Raw genomic sequence first — 21,221 nt, forward strand, 5'->3', positions numbered from 1 at the left:
GTTTGGGCCAGCAGAGGGCGGAGAGTCTATAATTTACACCATACCAAAGATTGTCTATGAAGAGAGTTCACTCCGCGATCGTATTATGATCTCCTCAACAACAGCGCTCTGGTGTTCCTCGTGGAGGTACGCACGGTGTATCACTCTTTTTCATGAAGTGAAATATAAATAAAAACATTAAATAAAAAATGCACAACAATACAACTTTTAGGTAAATAAACAAATAAAGTATTTCAGATTCTGATATATTTATTGGCTACTCCTCAGAGGGAATAATTTCAGCTTTTTATACAGCATTACATTATTCTGGTAGTTTTCTGGAAACAATTGAATTCATTTAAATTCGTAGCAGAGATGGTATACACTTTCAAGATGCTGGAACAAAAATGTATTGTGATATGCTTTGTACGGTGCATAATGAATTGGTAAGGAGGACTTACAATGGGGCTGTCAGTAGCTGTGTTTGCCTGCAGCCAATTTAATTTAATAATCAGTTTTTTAATTAAGTGTTCTGTTTTGTTTTAATTAATGTTTTGTGAAAGAGGGGCAGATATTATAAGATTAGTCTTCTTTCTGCTCCTTTTCAATCAAAATTTGAGATTTTATGTTTATTTGCTTTTCTTAACTTTATTGTTTCTTTGAATGAAATAAAATTGACAAATAAAAATAAAACAAATAAAAAATACACTGTATTGTTGCTTTTACTAAAACACGGTGACACAGTAGGCTTCCACCTCTGTTCTCACTGACAATCCAAAACCAACCAACAATTATTTCCTCCATTCAGTCCTCTTTTGCTCTTCACTTGTGTGTTTTAATTGAAAAGCTTACTTAATGTTCATGGAATTAATTTGTTCTAATTTCCCAACATTGTTTTGTGTTTGGAAAATGTCATTAAGAACAAACAAAAAAAATAATTTATAATGTACTTGTAGACCATTTTTGTAGTAGAGTAAGACCTCTTCATATTTCACCCATCTCTTGATAACTATACGTCACAGGGAATTTCCAGAGGGGAAGGAAATCAAACTTTATGAAGTGAGAGAAACTCGGGTTCACCTGCCAGACTTAAAACATCAGATTATTCTGTCGTTTAAATTAAGTTTGCATTTTGTTAACTGTCATGACGCACTAAATAGGTGTGGTTGGTGAATGGATCCGCTGGTTCAGCATGGGAATGAAGAGGTAATGTGTAGAAGTGAACTGAAGTGAAGTGGACCGAGGACTCACAGAGACTCTTGAACTGACCTCTATAACCAGGTAAGATCATGTTAACTACCTAGATAATAGTTAACTGTGGATTTAGTGTTCATTGCTACAACGTTATCGTGACCCGTTACAACAGTTGGCAGCTTGCTTTGTTGTGCTACTCACTTCCTTATTAGCCAGGTAACTTTGAGAACCACACACCAAACTCTATGCTTTAAATGTACGCTTAAAAGTATTCTTTATTAAAAAAAAAACGTAATGTGTTATAATAGTATACAAGTTGTGGCATGTAGTCTGACATCCACTGGTAAATTCGTCTTACATTTTAAACATTATCGCCTTTTTACTGTTCTTGTAGAACTGAATTTCCTCCCGCTGTCCATGCTTTCATATCGGCTGAAGGTTGTGTGTGGGAAGGGACAAGCCAGGGGAAAAGTTTAAAATATTTAACTTTTGCGAACATGTATGTTGATTCAACATATGCCGAATTCATCATTTGATTAGTCCAACTCTCCTATTAGTCAAACAATTCCCTGTTAATTACGTTTTTTGGGTGAATGGAGTCGAATCGTTGAATTGACTGATTTTTCAGCGGCGTTTCGTGTTGCGTTGTCCGCACACGGAACCAACCAACAGGGGCTAGCTCCGAGTTAGCAAGGACAGGTAGCGGTGGTCAGGTCATTCTAACATTGAGCTCCTCAGTCCTCCTCTAAATTACTACATGTGTTGTGGCAGTGTGAGCATTGGATACTGTTTATTTTACAAACGGTCGTTGAAACGGAACACAAGCTTAAACAAAATTTTTGCTAGCTGTTAGCCAGAGCTTTAGCGCATGCGCGTTCATGTGCAAACGATGCGGGGACGCGCAACCAAGGCGCAACAAGTGCTCAAACAGATTCTTGTTATTGTTAATAATGGGTCATACACATACATTACAGGGGGCGTATTGCCTCAGTACTGTGTAGAATTAAACCTTGAGGTGAAACTTGAATGTCTAATGAGTAGTCTACTGTACAGATCATCATACACACTTTCAATACCTCATCAGACTTTGTAATTATAACAAAATGTGGTTGTAAATTATTGTGTTTGACCTTTGCAGACACCATGGCTGGAGACGACCACTACCTTCATTCTTCAATCCCGGTAAACTCACCTGGACATGGCCTTCTTCTCTTTGTGCAGCAGAGGAGCAATGGAAATAGGATAGGATAGTATAGTAAACAAAAAAAAAGATTTATTTTACATATTTAAAATACATTTAAAATCATCTTTGTTAGACTAGCAGTTCAACGCTGCTCGCTGCCTTCAATGCGACATATTGCACAGCCTGCAATGAGTAAGGTCTTTTACCTGCTCTTTTGTAATGTTAGTACTTTATAGATAGATAGATACTTTATTGATCCCGAGGGAAATTCAAAGCATCCAGTAGCAGGTTACAAAGACGTACATGACATGAAACATTTGTTACAAATTAAACCACAAAACCGACCCCCCCGTCCCATACATATATATTAACCTGAAAAAAAGATTTAAAGAATACCCCTAGATGAATCAAACTTAAACTGTGCAATTAAAAATAGACTTATACAAGAAATGTACATAACCCGTGCAGGGATAAAAAATATATGTGCAATTTAAATAAGAACCCAGATTTATTGATCCCAGAGGGGAAATTCAGGCGTTGCAGCAGCACAGACAAGTAAGAAGGTCATACAAAATACAAATCAAACAGAATAGATAAGATAAATAAAAATAGGGGGTATTTACAAGTACAAAATGAATGATGAAGTTAACTATGCAGCATTATTAGTATTATTACAATGTTGTCATATATCATTATAATAAGTGAAAAAGTATTTCTGATCCAGGACGTTTTATTTCATCCTGAGCAGATGACAAAATTGGTTTTGATCGTTGAAATTTAACATCTCTGCGACAGAATCACTTCCTGTGCCGCTCAGAGGATAATTTCCTTCAGTCAGGAAGTAAAAAGTCACACAAAAAGCAACCCTACCTCTGAATTGTTTCTTATTTAACTTAGTTAAATATGAATATTGAAACAAGTTAATAAAGAAATCTCAACTCTTTAAGATTTGAGCAAAATCTCAGTCTTCAATTCATATTTCAAAACAGTAAAAGCCAAAGCACTTCTGTCACTGTGCTGCATGTTTGAATATACTGGAACAGCTGCAGTGAAACATGATAAGAAATCCTTATTTACAGATGTTTTAAATATGTTATGTTTGTCTTGATTTCATGTTTTATTCCCCCCCTCAGATTTTCGACAATATGATGGATCCATCTTGGGAGTTTACACAATATCCTGTGATGTCTATCAACACGTCACTGCGCACAGGTGAGTCTCACACCTTCAAACCATCATTAAAGGTAGAATCAGTAGCATTGTTTGTTGTAGCTTGTAAATACAACATTTGAATTGGGCAACTCCGCCTGGGCTTATCGCTACTAGAAGTGCACACTCACTGCAGGACGTAATATGTGTGTTTACTACGTGTACCTAAACTGCAAGCTACCACATCCTAGCACAATCTAACCACCAGTGTTTGGTACCTGCCTGTCCAATAGAAAGAAAGCCAACTCTGCATCCGCGGGTCAAAGCCAGCCTAAGGGTAACCCTTGTTTTGGCATTTGCCTCTCTAGGATTATATTTTCTCTTCTTTGCTGGTTTGTCCATGTCTGTCTTTTGTCCATACGAAGGTTCTGCTTTTCTGATGATTTATTTATTACTGTTTGACAAAACTCAGAAAACTTACCATTCATTGTCAACATTGGATGTCTTATGGTATTCACATTATTTATAAAATAACTATTACAATAATTAGTGATATCTTTTGGTTTGGTAATAAATCCATTATCAGAACCAATGAATGATGGAATGGTCCTTATATTTTTTACTAGAGGTAGGGGAAAACTCGATACAACATATTTTTTTGTGATATTTTACGCTGCGAATTGCGATATTATATCGATTCATGGCCGCCAAGTATGGTTATTTTTATTATATTAATAGCAAATATGCTGGTGGTAGCACAATTCAATTTGAACAAGTTGCATTGTTAAAATTGACTGCAGTTGTTCAGTCGTTCGTACACGTTTGTGTTCAGCTAAGTTGGACTGGACTGAAATACCAACAGTTCAGATTGTGAGGTGCATGCACAGGGTTTTACTTTTATCACGGTGTTGGTCAGTCTGTGGGCTTGATTCCCATTGCGTAGAAATAAATAGACTGAGAATGAGTTCTTATTTGACAAAACCGTTCTTGATTTTAGTTTAATTTTGTGTACACAATATGCAATTAAAAAAGTTAAATCCTAATATATTTTATAACCATTCTCAGCATATCACAAAATGTTTAAAATTGCAACAATATCATATTGTAACTCAAGTATCGTGATTATATTGTATATTTTTTACTCATTACGTCATTGAGGTTTCTCTATAACTTTTTGCTGTCGTAGTTTCCTGACAGGAGCATGTTTGTCATGTGTAGATAAAAACTACTTTTTGGAATGTCTTTTATATGTCACCTTCGCCAGTGCAATAAAAGTGTGAAAACTGAAGCCTACATGTACAGATACTCCCTTTGAACATGTGCCCACAGAGTTTGTGAAAAAAAGATCGATGCGAATTTGACGAGGCCATGCTTGAGTTCCTGACGTTAACTCTTTGCTGGTATATTGACGATCTGAGCTTTATTACATACATTAGTTACATCACTAGATTTTGATACTAGATGTTTTGGAAAACCAAAAGTCAATATTCAGATCTCCTACAAAATATATTTCTCCATCAGTCTGTGACTTGTTGTAGCATTGTGCATATTTCCTCAAAGTACTATATGGGCTCTATATGAGTATACTGTATGTATGAGCTGTAACAACAGCCTACTACTAGTATAGGTTTAAGATGAGGTAGATGCACGTCTAACCACAGTACTTCCACACCAGCTGCAGCTTGATCTATTCTCCTTTGTGCAGGTATATGTTTCTGAATGTAAAAGGCTATACCTCATTCATGTTTGTTTCTGTCATTTCTGAGTATGTTATACCACCGTATAGCCACCTCTGAGTCCTCTATAGATGCATCTAAGTATGTCTCTGTTATAGCATGACATACACATTAGTCTCCTGCATCACACGGCCGAGGTCTTAGAGCTTGTTTTTTTGGCTCCAGATATTAAGATGGGCGATTTTGTAGTTTAATAGACATAAAGTTTGAAACATGTTTCAATGACCGTCTTGTGATTACCAGTCTTTCAATGTGAGTGGTCAATGACCCATCAGTGTTTCTCTTTAGTCTCTTTAGTCTCACAATGAGCCTGTCACAGCTGATTATGGCATAGTAAGTTCGTTAGCCTTTGCTCTGGCTTCTCTCATGGCAGATAGCAGTGTAGCCCTCTTCTTCAGGAAAGTCAGCATTATCCTCGTCCTCATGATAATGTTGTTCCTCCTGCTTTGATTTGCCAGATAGTCCAGATGCTCCCGGAGGTTGTCAGACTGATTTGGAGTTGAATTAAGTTGTTTTTTCTGGTTTTTCTAAGTCATTGAAAGTGTTTTTTATCTACATCAGTTGTTAGTTTCATTTCATCTATGTCCTTCTGAGAGTATTTTAGAGTGTTACTCAGGTCTTGAATCGCTCTCATCCATCGATTCGTTTTTCAGTTGAATCCAAAATCATTTGTGTGAAGCACCGAAATGACACCTTTTGTCTTTTTAATATCTCCTCATGAAAAGTATTTTTGGCCGATCCAGCTTCTTTTTGAGTGTGTCTAAAGGCACAAACTCTGGTTCAGCTTCAGTGGCGTTCTTTGTTTCGGTTTTTTTTACGAGTAGTCATCCTTTACTTTGGTGTGTGGGTGACTCCTTTAACACAAATCACAGTTGCTTACCTTTTAGTTTTAACCTCCAGAGTCCCCACGATACGATATTATCGCGATACTCGAGACACGATACGATTCTATTTACCATTTTGTGATATGCTGCGAATTGCAGTACAATATATTGCGATTAAGCTTTTTAACTGCATATTATGTCCACTACACTAAACTAAATCAAGAACTGTTTCGTCAAATAAGAAATCATTCTCAGTCTGTTCATCTCACTTCAGTCTTTTTATCTGTATTTCAGTCTAATTGAACTTTAACATGAATTCTTAAGGATGCAACTTGTTCAAAATGAATTGTGCACCCCCTTAAGCAGTTAAAAATGTAACAAGAATATCTAAAATATCGATACTTGGCCGCCATGAGACGATATAATATTGGCACACAAAATATCGCAATACTATACTGTATCAATTTTTTACCCCACCTTTATTACCTTCAGTTGGAGGCCTCAGGGTGGGCCAAACAACAGATTGAGTTGGCCGAGGTTTCAGGAATCCCTCAGATATCACCAAAGCAAAAAAAAAAAACATCCAGCACTTCTTTTTGAAATGGAATTTCACGAGGTGTAAGATTGTCCAAAAGATTTTTTAAATAATATATTTTTTAAAAAGGGTGAAAAAAATTAGTTTCAAGATTCAAACACACTCAGCTGCCAAACAGGAAACTAACAACAAAGAGAAAGCTCCTACAGTGTACGTCTATGCTGTCCAAAAAGGAGCTGGTTGTTATTGTTGTCATCCAATGAATTTTTATTTTAAAGATAATTTTGTGTCACTTAGTTTTCATGCTCATTTGTTTACTTTGGCCCCTCCCTCCTCAGGTTTTACAGTTTAGTGTTAATATCCTTTACAAAAAATATGATGAAGAATGTTTTTCTTCCCTGACGAAACGTATGTTTAGTTTATGATAACGAAACAAGACTCAGATGTCAGGGTGGGCTGTCGGACATTTAAAATCCATGTTATTTCACTTTGTCACCCCCAACCTTTGTAACTTTGTCCCCCGATTATGCCTCCGCAACATTCATATTGAAGGTGAAACGTCACAGGGGTGTAAATGTCACGACTTGAAACGGAACTCTGAATATCTCTAGAGACGGTTCGTATTGAGACATTTCTGCAAATATAGAAAAAGGTAGTTTATTTCAGTCTGCATAAATAATTACCGCCCACCAAAGAACACATAAAAGTCACACATAAATTACAAATAAGAATATTACTGGACAAAAAAAGGGAAAATAAATTGCTTGGCAGAGTTTCTGTTGAATCTGTTTAATTCATCGTTTTCTTTGTTTGTTTTTGTCTTTGTTGGTGTCACCACTTGTTTCATTCCTGAAAATAACCCGACCACGTTTTAGACGTGATCTCATGTTGAACACTGTTCTTGCACAATCAAGAAGAAATTCTGTCTGTCCCATCTAAGCCGTCACTGTGCAAACCTCTTCTTTTTTATGAAAATGTAAAAACAGGAACAAAGTCCAAACAATGTGGACGTGTTTTATGAACACAGTGCGGTATACAACAGCTGCTGTGGGCTGAATGCTGGATGTTTTTCTTCTCGGCCTCGCAACAACTGAAACTGAACTTTCGCTTTAGAAATCGAATATGTATGAAATTAAACCCCAACTGATGTAGAGTGAAAGCTGAGTTTCATGACGTTCTGGTTTCTGAGCTCTGTGGTGAATTTGGGAGGAGTCTCTATGTCTCACACACTTCCCTGTTTGAGTCCACAAAATGATCCTCTGAATAAAGACAGAACAGGAGGACGGATGTGTAGGGTGAGGGGAAAGTGTCTCCTCTGAACATTTGCACATGTGATTGAGTTCTCCATCAACAGCAGACTAACGTCTCACATCAGCAGCACAGATGTTCTCGTACAGACTGATGCTGGTTTTATTTGTTTTTTGTTTACGGGTTTTAACTTGCAGCAAAGTCAGTTTGGTGTTAGTATTGTCACTCTCACCTCAGTACTTCTTCCAGCACTGACTGGAGCTGTGGTTTCACTGTAGCGCTGTGACTATAGCTGGTGTGTCAGTGTGATGATGAAGGAGGTAGTAACTGCAGGAGTTCTAGTCGGAGGCGATTTAGGGGTCAAACTCAGGACCTTCACCCTGAACACTGGAGTTAGAGTTTAGTGTTAGAGTTTCAAAATACGGAAGGGTGGGGTTGGGCCATGGCTGTGTGGTAGAAGGGATGGAGGGAGAGCTCAAAAAAAAGTGAATGAAGTCCACACAAAATGAAAATACCCTTGTGCTGTTGGGAGCTGATATGCTGGATCACATAATATTTGCCACTGTGCCGTTTATTAAAATCTACCCTGCACACCTTGCAGAAAGTATGGCGACTATCCAGGTGGACTGTGGTTGAAAACTAAAATTGTTTAATTGAATTTGGGGGCGTATTTGGGTTGTTTTGTGGAACGCTTTCCTGTCCTGACATTTTCGGCTAGCTTGCTCCTTCATTCTGCTGTCTTAATTTTACACTCTTTAGCTGAACATGCTACACACACAGGTTGAAATACACACAAATTAAGAGATTAAGATTTACTTTATTGATCCCCGCAAGGGGAATTTTCAGTTTTTACACTCTGTAAGTCATGCAACACACACATAGCCTGAAATATACACAAATGCACACACAGGATCCTATGGACATGCACTAATGGAGAGATGTCAGAGTGAAGGGGCTGTCCACAGTGAGCACTCTGAGGTGGTGGGTGTTCGGTGCCTTTCTCAAGTGCAACTTGGCAGTGTTCAGGAAGTGAAACTGGTTCCTAATTCAAGTCCCTACAGACTGAGCTACTGCCCCCTTATATCATGCTGTGGGGTCGGAGAGACTGAAATTTGATGTAGTCGTGAATTGTATGAGTGTGATGTGATTTGTAGAAGATCTGGAAACATTAGTATCCAAAGAAAACAAACGAAACATCAGGATTATTTTTTAAAAGGGTTTTTAAAAAATCACAGGAGTTTCCTGTAAGAAATAACAAAACAGAAAAACGGTAGAAAACAGGAGTGTTGGCAGACATGGGTTAGAGTCCCCAAATCTATGATAAAAGCCTCCGACAAAATGGTTTCCCCTGACCTGTTGTCGTTTTATGCAGATTGTTTGATGCTAACCACATATATGACATTTAGAAAACAGACACCACCCTCTGCTGCTGTGTGACACCCACAGGGCGCCTGTAATGGTTGCAAAGACGTGTGATAAAATGTTTGTGTTTTACAAACAGTTCTTTCTTTGGATAAAAATGTCACTTTTGCATACAAATTGGTACAAAAAGATATTTAGATAATGATCAGTTGGAATAACAAAGTATGCATCTAGAAATTGGAGCCTTAAGATGACAAATAGGAAGATAGAAAAAATAATAAAAAAGACCAAAAGTTAAAAGGGAAATAATACATTTAATTCATAATTTCTAATTTCAAACTTCCTGCGCCCTGAGGAAAAAACTGTGAATATTCTAATGATCCTTTCATTGGCTACGTCCTTGTTCACATGTTTTATTTTAGCTCAATGACACATTTTTTTTATTTCCATACTATTTGCAGATTAAACTCTGAAAATGTAAAATCTGAATCTGTTTCTCTAGTTTCAATGGATGGACCGTCCCTGCAGATCGTGGAGCAGCCAAAACAGGTAAAACCAAATCATAAATAAATACACAGTTAAGACAGATAGTTAAGCACAATGTAAAATACTTAAACATACATACAAATACACAAGAGCTCGTACAACACATCAGAATACAGTTATTAAGACAGACGACAGAGGCCGCGCACCTGATGTGTTGAAAAGTTCAAATGTGCTAAAATGTCTTTGTAAAAGATCATGTTTAAGTCTTACATGAAATTGTCTTTTATTAAGACATGTCTACGCTGGACTGAAAGCTAAAACACACGTTAATATTAGTTGTGGCGCTCACAGTTTGCACGACTGTTTGAAGTACTCAGAGATAATCCTCAATCTATGACTGTATGAAATGTTTGGGACATTTACAGAGCAACAAAAACCCCAACATGTTATTGATTCATTATTGATACTTTTAAGTATCTCAAGTAACACCAGCAACAACCAGCTGATGTTTGAGCCCCTTTTGATGACACGCCCGCTTATTAATGTGCTTTTATCTGACCGAGTTGTTGTTGTGTTTTTGTGTTCCAGCGTGGCTTCAGGTTCAGGTACGGCTGTGAGGGTCCATCTCACGGCGGTCTGCCCGGAGCCTCCAGTGAGAAGAACAGGAAGACCTACCCCACTGTCAAGGTAACACTTTCTGTTTTTTTTGTAATCTCACACTTCCTGTCTACACAGTTAAGCCAAATTGCAGAAATAGCTCGATCAGGCATTTAAATGGCACTACTGTCCCATTAGGTTATGGTGATATCCAAAGGCAGTCGATTAGCGACTTCTGCTATACTACACATTAATGCTGTACGGGTCAGGAACTGTGGAGCATGCTCAGAACGCCTATAGGCCAGTTTGGGTCTGATTGAAGTGTATACAGTGCATGCAAGAGTAAATCAACCCCAAAAACATTCTCTGGGTGTGTTAGACTGACTTTGAATATTGTCAAAGTCCAGATTAAGTCTGATTAACACAATGAATCCACTTTTTTTTTTAACTGTACGTAAACGTGCTGAGTGTCTGCACACTGTGTGTGTCTGCAGCTCTCAGATCATACGCCCGTCAGCTACTGTACAGGTGTGATGAGTTGCAGATAACCTGGTCGTCTCTGCAGAGTTTAGGTGATTTGAGGTTTTAAACAAACGCATTCAATTCTCCAGCTGCAGACCTGCGAGGTGATTTACCTGTTTGATGTTGAAAAGCAGGACTTATAGTAGCTGACATGTAAACTTCATGCCAGCATAAAAAGATGAGGCTAAAAATGATATCCAGGAAGTGATGAATATATGTGATGGTGCAGAGAGAGAGAGAGAGAGAGAACTGTGAACGCAGTGTGGTCGACTTGTCTCTGCAGAAACACTCACTGTTTCCTGTACAGTGAGAGTACTGAGAGGACTTGTGTTGTATTTATCAACATCATCAATAATCAATATTAAAAGTTACCCATGTAGGGGGTAAGACGTCCGTATTACTCGAGTTTATGTCATTTTTGTGGTTTGTCAATATGCCTGTAAATGACGCAAAGCTCAAGTTGACCTGGTGACTTTTAGAATTGCTGTTCAAACAAACCTCAATCCTTAGCGGCTTCTCATTCTGCCCCAAGGCCCAACGTGCAGGGGAACTGCTGACTTGACTGTGAGAATAATTGTTCAATTTGCACGTTTAGAAAGAAGAATGCATTAGGAAATGTTTTGTTGCTTTGCTTCCCCTGAGTTAAAGTTCATTGCTATCTGAATCTGATGCCCTTAGTTTACAGCAGTAGAACAGGATTATTCTGCTGAACTTCACATGACTTCTGCTCTGGAAGTTTCTGCAGCATATACAAATACAGTTAGCTCTGATGGCCCTCTATTATCCCTACAGCTGAACTACTTGTTTTATTGACCCATACAATCACTCCAATAACTAATAAAGTCCAAGTAGAACTCAAGTAGTAGTGGAGAACCATTTTTGAGAGTCATGTTCAGCCTCCTCACTGCTGTAGGACGAGTCTAAGAAAGAGCATTAGGGAAACATCTTTTTATCACTGGCTGTATCATTCTACCTTCATCTGCCATTTTTGTGCAAGTAGCTTATTAGCTTTAGCTTGTGAGAGATTGACACGAGCAGATCATATGCAGTGAGTGCAGGGGCAGAATGAGCAACGGAAGGTCAGTGAAATTATGGGACAAACTTATGCTTTTCTTACAATTACTTCAGTAGCTTAAAAACATATCTTTTTGAGTCTTCACATTAAAGGCAGGGTTGGTCATTTTCTCCAGATACACTTTTTAAGATTTTGGTTGAAATTGTCTTTAGGTCCTGATATAAATTAATAATTAATGTGCTCTATAAAAGGAATGAAATAAATCCGTCATCTGTAGCAGTTGTAAGCCTGTAAAAACTTCTACCAATGTCTGGCCACGAGGTACCAATCAGATGAACCAATCACGCCTCCCTGTCTTCCTGCTCGCTCTCTACACCTTGCATGCACGCGCCCACACTTAAAGCATGAGCTGAGTTCTGCTTCTGGACCAATGGCGCTTGTGCATGTAAGTGAGAGGCGTTGCTTTTGAGGGAGCACGATGGGGGTGGCTGCAGATGGAGCACTCTTTCAAAATCATGCTAGTTTTTGAAAATGACCAACCCTGCCTTTAACTGAATATCTCTGGATGCTGCTGTGGCTCAGGATGCAGAGCGGTTGTACAGTTTATCTCATTAATGGACTGTGATCCCTGCTCAAACTTTCCACATGTCAAAGTGTCGTCTAACAACACAGTAAACCTCAAGTTGTTTTAAATGTTTTGGACTAGCGCCTTGTAGCTCCGTCTTCATCAATCAAAGTCAGGGTATGTGTCTGTTCAGGTGGAAAGAGAGTTTAATCAGATAATAGCCTCATAAATACTGTCAAATTAAGTATTTTGCACTTCCATCAGACAAATAAAATAAATTATCATTGTATAAGGAGGTAAGTCTCCTATGAGCTACTGAGATGCTTGATCCTGGAGTGACCTGGCTGACGCGCTTCGGCACAGTTTTCAATCCACATTAAGAGACGATCAGCAGCCACACCAGATTGCAATCATATAGTTCCTTTTATTAAAGCCTTTGAAAAGCCATCCAAGTAAATATAGCCCACAGCAGTGAGCATCCAAAAACACAACTTACCATGACGTAACATGACATGATGATGTAACCTCACGCTAATGTAGTCAAAAATATGACGCACAGATGCTATGGCTTTTCGAGCGTGACTGGGCTCTTCATCAGGTGCTGTACAAAAAAAAACCTTTTGCCCCTCGGGAATCATGTAGCGGACTTAGATGGTGACTTTCTAAAATGTATACCTGAGCTGTAGGCGCACAGCGACACCCACAGTCAATACAAAAAAACTACATTTAAATGAGCATATGAGAAACCTTAGTTTTGTCTTCACAATCATAGTGAAATAACTCAATAAAATTAAACAGCGGTAAGGTTTGTTCTGTTTTGTGGTTTATAGAGACGAGAGGAAACCTTTAGTATATTCAAACTATTTGATTTGTAGTCTATATTGACCAACATACCATACTCCTTTGACAGTCGTCCTCTTTTTCAGACTGTCACAGACAGGAGCTTTATTTCACGTTGTGTTGTTCCTGTTGATGTTAAGTTTGGAGTCTGAAGCTCCCACATGTTCCAACCAAACCAGAAGGGATGGGAAATCCCCAGATTCCTGCAGCAGTCTGACGCTCCGTCTCTGCTCTCTGACTTTACTTATCAAAAATATGTATCAAATATGATTCTAGAGAATCCAGGCTTTAGACACGTCCTGACAGATGTAACATTTTAATATCCTTAAAGCTAAAAGACATAGAAAACATCAGATTTTATTTTGAAATGTTTTATGATTTCTTCAGGAAAAAAGTGTCTTTAAAGCGACAATATGTAACTTCTACACTTTAAAATAGTAGTTTCAGAGTTTACCTAATTGTACAATAACTACTTTTAACAGAGAATGGAATCTCTCCCATGTCCACAGAGCACCCCTTTCGCCTTCTATAGCACTATGTAACTTTGGCAGCGGGTGGTGGATCTCTCGCGAGCAGTGCGTGCGGCTTTACGGCACTAGTTCACACAGCAGTCTTCAGCTACAAAGAGGCCAGTTAGCTCGTCTCTGTAATGTTTGATACGATGGCCGAGGCTAAGAGACGGAGGAGGACGGTGATTGATGAAGCTAAGAGAGTGACTAAGCAAGAAGCCTGAAAATGATTGTCTATATTGTCATGTTGTCGTGAGCTTTGTGAAACAGTTGGCTGCAAGCCTGACGGCGACCTGGCTATGCTACTGTTGGATGGTTGCAAACTGGTTGCTCAGGTAGTAGGTATTCTGATCTCTCTCACGGCTAATGGGGAAGCAACAATCCACTGCCAGGGTGTACTTCCCTGCACATATATTTCATGATGTCATATGTGTCTGTATCGTTATTGGTGACGTCATTGTTGTCTCACGTTTAGCAGCTTTACTGGGTGCAGAAAGTCATCGAACCCAAGTTATGTCTCAGGCTTGCATACAAATAAATACTAAATTTATAATAATTAAATAAAAACAACTAGGCGGAGTGGTATTAGCTCAAAATGCGGTAATACCTCTTCAGTCGACATGGTTCTTTGGCTTCTCACGTCTTTTCCGGCTTCCCCGCCCTCTGCTCAAATTGTTGCTTTTAGTGATGCAATATTTGCAGATAGTTGTTTATTTACATGCTGGACATGATTAATTTACATGATCAACCTTTGAACTCACCTTGATTATGGTAAAGCAGTTGGACTCTCTGTTTATGTCAAACTTTCTGATAAAGAAACCAGAATTGGAATGACGCTTTTGGACGAGATATTAGCCGAGCTAGATGAAGTGTAATTGTCGTTGAAGTGTCTGAAGTATCTGTTGACATTTTGTTCCATGAAGTCATCAAAACAGATGAGGAAGTGTTCCTCCTGTGTCGTCGTTGTGTGACACGTGTGTGTGATGTGTTGCTCATGTTATCGTTTGTGTTTGCATGTGGAGGCTGCAGGGTGGGAAAACCCCTCCTGCTCTGTTGTTCTGGTGTGACCAGTGAGGAGGAGGATGATGATGAGGATCTTTCTTTCTGACTCACTGAGGCTCTCTATGAGGTTCAAACGTGTTGGAAATATGATTGTTCTAAATAATTGAGAAAACCATCCTTGTGGACCAGTTAATCCAAACATTTGTATGCCCTGTGGTTTGTGTTCTTGTATTATCTCCTGCTTTAGTGTGGGAAGATATCCAGGAGCTTGAAGCTGATTTACTTATGTCTGTGTAATTTCTCAATCATTTTCTCTAAAGAAATCTGTAATGTGGAACTGAATGTCAAAGAAAGTGTGTCTGCTTATAAGTGAAGTTAACTGTTTATAAACACATTAATTATTAGGGTGGTCACAATACCAGAATTTGAAACTTGGATATGATGCTAGTAAAAAACAAACTATATTGTTTGATACCCCAGCAACCTAAAAAAGAAGCTCTATGCACCCAGTACTGGGTAATGTCTTGTTTTCAGTTGTCTCCTACACACTGTCTATATTGCACAAATATGTTTGTGTTGGAGTTTGTCTGTAATTCTGAGCGATTAATTCCTCTCCTAGGCTGTCTTGTGAATTAAATGTAGTTTTATTTCAAAGCATCTGTCATTTTTGGATACTATCCATCATTAAAATGGATTGTATCGTTTAAACACACGTTATTGACAAATATCAGTGTATCATAACATTCTGCTGACTTATATTATACTATTATTATATTTATCATTCTTTATGGAAAATAAATATTTCAAACTTTATTCTCTATATGTTGAATTCAAATTTTTGCTGTAAACAAATTAATCACTTAAAGACTCTTAAGGTTAATTGATTCAATCAAAAGTTCAAGTTTTGCAGGCTTATATAATTACACTTATTGGACATCAAACAGAACCGGACAGATATCCAAAAAGTCTCGGCTCATGAATTCTTTGGGACATTAAAGTACTGTTGATCTGACGGGGGATTAAATCATTTTGAGGTACAGGTTTTTAAATTTAGCTGGTGAAAAACCCAGGGTGACAATAAAAGGTTGGATCTCTGCAGTTGTGGCAGACATGTCTACTCAGACACAAGTCGATTTTCTGGAGTGAAATATCTCTTCTGTAGAAAAAGAGTCTCCTGCTGGCCTGGACCTGTCCCAGTTTATACTGTCTGACATACACATATACATACACACACACACACACACATGCACACACGCCTAGGCTGTGTTTCATGTCTCTTGGGAATTTCCTCCATTGACACCCACATGTAATTATAAGGAAGTGGAGTTGCGTCACGTCTCTAGAGGTACAGAGTTTCGGCTCAGAGATTAAAAAGAAAAGTTTTTAACATTTAGAGGTGTAAGACTTGTCAGCGCTCCCACTGCAGCTAAAAACTCTTTCATGTTTTTCTTTTAACTCTCTATATTGACCTACAGATTACTTAATGTAACACAGACTGTTGAGTGATGCAGAGCTTAGAGGAAAAAGTAGATCAGCTGATCCAAAGTCTAGACTCAGACTTTATTGACCCTTTGGAGAAATTCTTCATCACAGCACTGAACAGGTTACAACACAGGAAAAAAAAAAGTAAAACAAAAGTTTACATTTCACATTACACTGACAGTACAGCACACACGGCCGATTCAACAATGACTGTTTTTAAGGGCAGTTATGGCTGCAGGGATCAGGCTTTTTCCCAAAGTGAGCCTTCCTGCACCTCAGTGCTCTGTACCTTCACTCAGAGGGCAGAAGAGTAAAGTGCTGTTTTAGTGGGTTTGTGATATCCTGTTCTATTGTGACGCCAATGCGTGTGATAGCCTTTCTGTTCAAAGCTGCAAGGTTGGGAGTGGGGAGACCAATTATTTTGACAGGAGTGTTGGAACGGCTTGTAAGTTCAACCTGGTTTGTGACTGTAAGCATGTTGAAAAAGCAGGTGGGGCAAGGTAAGAGGATGGGCTGAATGACTGATACAACAGGAGGAGGAGGAGGAGGAGGTGTGGGCCAACATATAGTCCTTTAAGTTTGACACTGACAGTCTTTGGTGGCTGTGATGTTTAATTTGTATTTCTGGAATAATGACGACAACTACTTGTAGTTTTGTTTATTTACTACATTACCCAAAGTGCTCTTCAACAACAAGTGTAGAAATTAACCCGCAATGTTGGCAGAGAATTGCAAGAGAACTCAACGTTTTTTATATAACATTGTAGCCAATTCCAATATGGAGGTGTGGCTCTCTGAAGGCATTTGAATCCACAGTTGATATGAAGCATGTCATCCCCAACATACCTCGCTATCAATCTGTTTAGTTCTGGCTTACAGGTAGTGAAGCTGGTGGGGATTTGAAATAAAGTTGAGTCTGTTTGGATGGAGCGGCTCCTCCTCGGTCTGCTGAGCTAACATGAGCTGCACCTGGGTCAACAGTGTTTGCAGCACTGGGCTATTTTGGCAACTAGTTTATTATAGTTCACTAAAAGATGTAAAAATAGGGCCCAGGTTTACAAATTCCCAGATTTACCCTCTAAAACATTTCATGTTAGCATCTACATACTCGATCCTGCAGACTGTGGTATCTGCAGAAACCTAAGTTAAGATTTGTTTTTCCTGCATCTGAACCGATCACATTCACAAACTGACTTCCTCTCTGCAGACTCCACCCGTTTGTTTCAACCTGCCTAAAATACGAAACACAGCAGAAATCTAATGTGAACATGCTCGAGTCAGGAAACCATTAAACACCGACTCTCGCCGTGTTTCTAGGAACTCAGCTTCTGTGCCAGAGCGTTTCGATTGGCCGGCTGAACGAGGAAGAGGAAGTGGGCTAAAGTTAATTTACATCTACAGTTGCAACGTTCCTGCAGGCAAATACCTGCAGGTACAATAAGTACAAACACACACAGCAGGAACAGGAGGAAAGTATTTTTTATGTAAATGTGATTTCCTTTATGTTAAACAGCTCAGACCAATGCAGAAATAATGATGAGATAAAATGAAAACCAGTGAGGGAGACATTCCAGAGACAACAGGAGAAAAGGAATTAAACTAGCAGAAAGAAACACATTAGAAAATTAAGTTTACATAAAATTAATCTCTATTTAAAAAAAAATATTGTTTAAATTTGCTGTGGAAGGCTGTCAACATTTTTAATGCTTCAATAATTTTTAGATACCCCAATGTCTAAAACGATACAACCTCTGTTATTTTAATGGTCGACAGTATTGAAGATTACCAAAACTACATTTTATTTCATGAAACAGGTACATAGGAGTGGATCAATCCATCAAAAATTGCAGACAAACAATGTCTAAGTTGCACAAAAACCCTGGCACGATTTTGGTACTGCAATTTAGACAGTGTTCAGTTTTTAATTTTTTAATTTTGAGTAATTAAAAACAAGAATTGCCCAATATTGGGTGCAAGGGCTTCTTTTTTGTCGCTGTGCTGTATCTAAACAGGCAACCCTACTTTGGAGCCAGTTATACTGAGTTTCACACCTTTAAAGGTTTTTTTTAATTATTTGAGCTGTTACAATGAGGTGGATGACAGAGCAATAGTCAACAACGGCCTCTGAAGATCTCTGATGTTCGGCGATGTTGTGAGGGAGGGAAGCTGTGAGTCACCTGAGTCAGGACGAGAAAGTTTTTCTAAAACCACAGCAGAGAAAAAAAACCGCTTTGAATCAGTTCTCTTTATTAGTCATCTGTGGAGCAATCTAACCTATCTGATGTTACAAAACTTACATCTCATAATACAGCCAGCGGGTTACACTTTCCACACCAGACTCCTATTAATACATTTGAGATTGAAACGTGATTATGATTTTAGTTTAATCTTTGACATTACGTTGTTACAGACGGCAAATCTATCGCCTGAAGGGCTTTTTCCCATTCTGTAGAGTTAACAATAGTCATACGACTGATTGAGGAATTGTATGTATTCTCATCATGGATCAATTTATTGATGATTGTATATTTCGACCAGTCAAACCATTTAGATTGTTCAAAAATAATACTAAAAACTTTAAAAACTCTAAAGCGAGCTCTCCAGATTTCTAGTTTTGTCAATGTTTAAAACTGTTGCAGTCAAGTTTTTCTTAATGAACTTGGGATAAGAATGAGTCTGAATTCTCAACTTTACTGCTAGGGGAACTGATTAATTTCAACATTTTCTTTTTGGGTGAATTTTAGTTTGACTGACTTTGGATTTCTTTATGGAGCTGCTGCTAGAAGTTATGATCTCTCATTCCTCAACACGGCTGCCAGAGATAGTTTGCCTGTTTGAAGTCTTATGCTCCTCTAAAAGACAAATCTTGTGATTTTATGTGAAAATGTCTCATTAGAATGAAATCACATCTGTTGTTAATGGTTCAGTTTTTAGTGACACAGATATTTTTGGGAAAGTGGGGATATTTTAGGAAAGAGAGAACAATTTGCCAAAGTGGGGACATATTTGACGTTTTAGGAATATCGGGACATTTTTAGAAATTGTTGGTATTTTGGAAAAGCAAGAACATTTTAGTCAAGTAAGGATATTTTGGGGGAACTAAATGTTGTGACATCCTGGAAAAGAGAGTAAAACATTTTGGTGAGGATGGGGACTTTTTAAAAACATTGGGATGTTTTAGAAAAGCAGAGATTTTTTAGTCAAGGATAGTTGTGGAAAGCAAAAGTGAAGACTTTAAAGTCTGACATGTTAAATGTTTTCTGTGTTTCAGGTCAGTAACTACCAGGGTCCGGCCCGGGTGGTGGTACAGCTGGTGACGGCGTTGACCCCCCTCACCCATCTTCATGCTCACAGTCTGGTGGGGAAACAGTGTGATAAAGGGATCTGCGTTGCTGATTTACAGCCCAAAGACTCAAACATCAGGTCTGCAGGACACACTCACACTCTCCAGTAAATCCAGTACAATTCAGCTGCCAGGTTACTTACAGACTTAAGACTTACAGGTGTTTTTGTTTTTTATAGTTTTCCAAATCTAGGTATACTTCATGTGACGAAGAAGAACGTTGCAAAGACTCTGGAGGAGAGGATGATCGAGGCCTACAGGATGGGACACAACTGTGGAGTCTCCATCCACCCCGATATTGATTCCCTGCAGGGGGAAGTCCGAGTCCCCCGAGAGCTCAACGGTCAGTCCTGTGTGTGTGTGTGTTCCTGTTCAGGTATCTTTGTGAGGACCTTGTGAAGAATCAGACTGCAAGAGGACAAGTTTCAAAGAGGGAACATCGTTTAAAAATGAGGACAATTTATGAAACTGGGGATAATTTTGGACATTTCTTAAACTCTTTCAAAGTCAGGAACCTTCTTCAATGTGAAGAATTTTTTAAAAGTAAAATAAAATTGGACTAATGAAAACTATTTGCAGTGAGGTTTTCAGAAATGTAGGATGCCTTTTGAAATTGTTAATGTTTTTGGTAACTGTTGAAAATTTAAATTTTTTATAGAAATTGGGCACATTTTCTATAAAGTCAGGACATTTTTAAAAACATGGGACATTTTTGGAAAGTAAAGAATTTTTTGATTTACATTTTTTGGAAAGTTTTTTTGGAAAACAATTTTAGAAATGTACGACGGAGGATTAGGGCCACGTTAAAAAAATATTTTTTTTAAATTTTGAGATTAAACTCGTAAATTTACTAGAATAAAGTCGTACATTTACGAGATTAAAGTCGTAAATTTACGAGAATAATCTTGTAAATTAACGAGTTCGAGACCAGCCTGCGCAAAATGATGAAAGTAGAACTCCTTAAGTATTTTCCTCTGCAGACAACTTCCTCTAAGTCAGTGTGGTTCTTTCTTCAGTTTGTTGCAGTATCTTTTCAGGGTCCTGATATTTTATGACAATGTAAAGATGATGATGTGCCAAAAGCATGTGTAGTTTCATATCTGCATAAGTAAAGCCTCAACACAACTATTTGTGTCTGTTATCGGTTTGCCTTGTTAAAGTGTCTCATGTGCAGAGACAGTTTGTGTCCTGTTCATCATTTTACAGATAAACAAGGTCTTGCAAGTTGAAGTGAAAACTTCTCTTGAACTAACTGTTTTTTACCGACTACACAAGGAAGTAGCCTATTTCCTTATTAGTGAAACCTTTAGGACAAGATGCTCCATGTTTGTCATTTGAGAACAGGATGCTGCTGCTCTTCTGATATAGACTAAAATAACGACTTTATTCTTTTATTCTTTAAAGACTTTAAGAGTTCTACTTTCATAATTTTCGCGCAGGCTGTGCTCGAACTCGTTAATTTACGAGATTAAAGTCGTAAATTTACGAGTTTAATCTCGTAAATGTACGACTTTAATCTTGAAATTTATTATTATCATTTTTTTTAACGTGGCCCTAAACCTCTGTCGTAGAAATTAGCAACATAGGAGTATTTCTAAAGATATTTGAGAAAGTTAGAAATTCTGAGGAAATCGGGACAGTTTAAGAAAA

General features: G+C 38.2%; 1 protein-coding gene across 1 annotated transcript in view; it reads left to right on the forward strand.

Moving 5' to 3' along the window:
- Positions 1 to 1,004: 1,004 nt before the first annotated feature.
- nfkb1 (nuclear factor of kappa light polypeptide gene enhancer in B-cells 1) overlaps positions 1,005 to 21,221 on the forward strand; it is a 32,651-nt gene continuing 12,434 nt past the window's right edge. The window contains exons 1-7 of the mRNA XM_061048603.1: positions 1,005 to 1,260; positions 2,312 to 2,355; positions 3,490 to 3,568; positions 9,713 to 9,759; positions 10,285 to 10,383; positions 19,500 to 19,651; positions 19,751 to 19,914. Of these exons, the coding sequence (XP_060904586.1) occupies positions 2,317 to 2,355; positions 3,490 to 3,568; positions 9,713 to 9,759; positions 10,285 to 10,383; positions 19,500 to 19,651; positions 19,751 to 19,914 (580 nt within the window). The 5' untranslated portion in view covers positions 1,005 to 1,260; positions 2,312 to 2,316. The remainder of the gene's footprint in view (positions 1,261 to 2,311; positions 2,356 to 3,489; positions 3,569 to 9,712; positions 9,760 to 10,284; positions 10,384 to 19,499; positions 19,652 to 19,750; positions 19,915 to 21,221) is intronic.

The sequence above is a fragment of the Labrus mixtus genome, chromosome 10, assembly GCF_963584025.1.
Source record: "Labrus mixtus chromosome 10, fLabMix1.1, whole genome shotgun sequence".
NCBI classification, from domain to species: domain Eukaryota; kingdom Metazoa; phylum Chordata; class Actinopteri; order Labriformes; family Labridae; genus Labrus; species Labrus mixtus.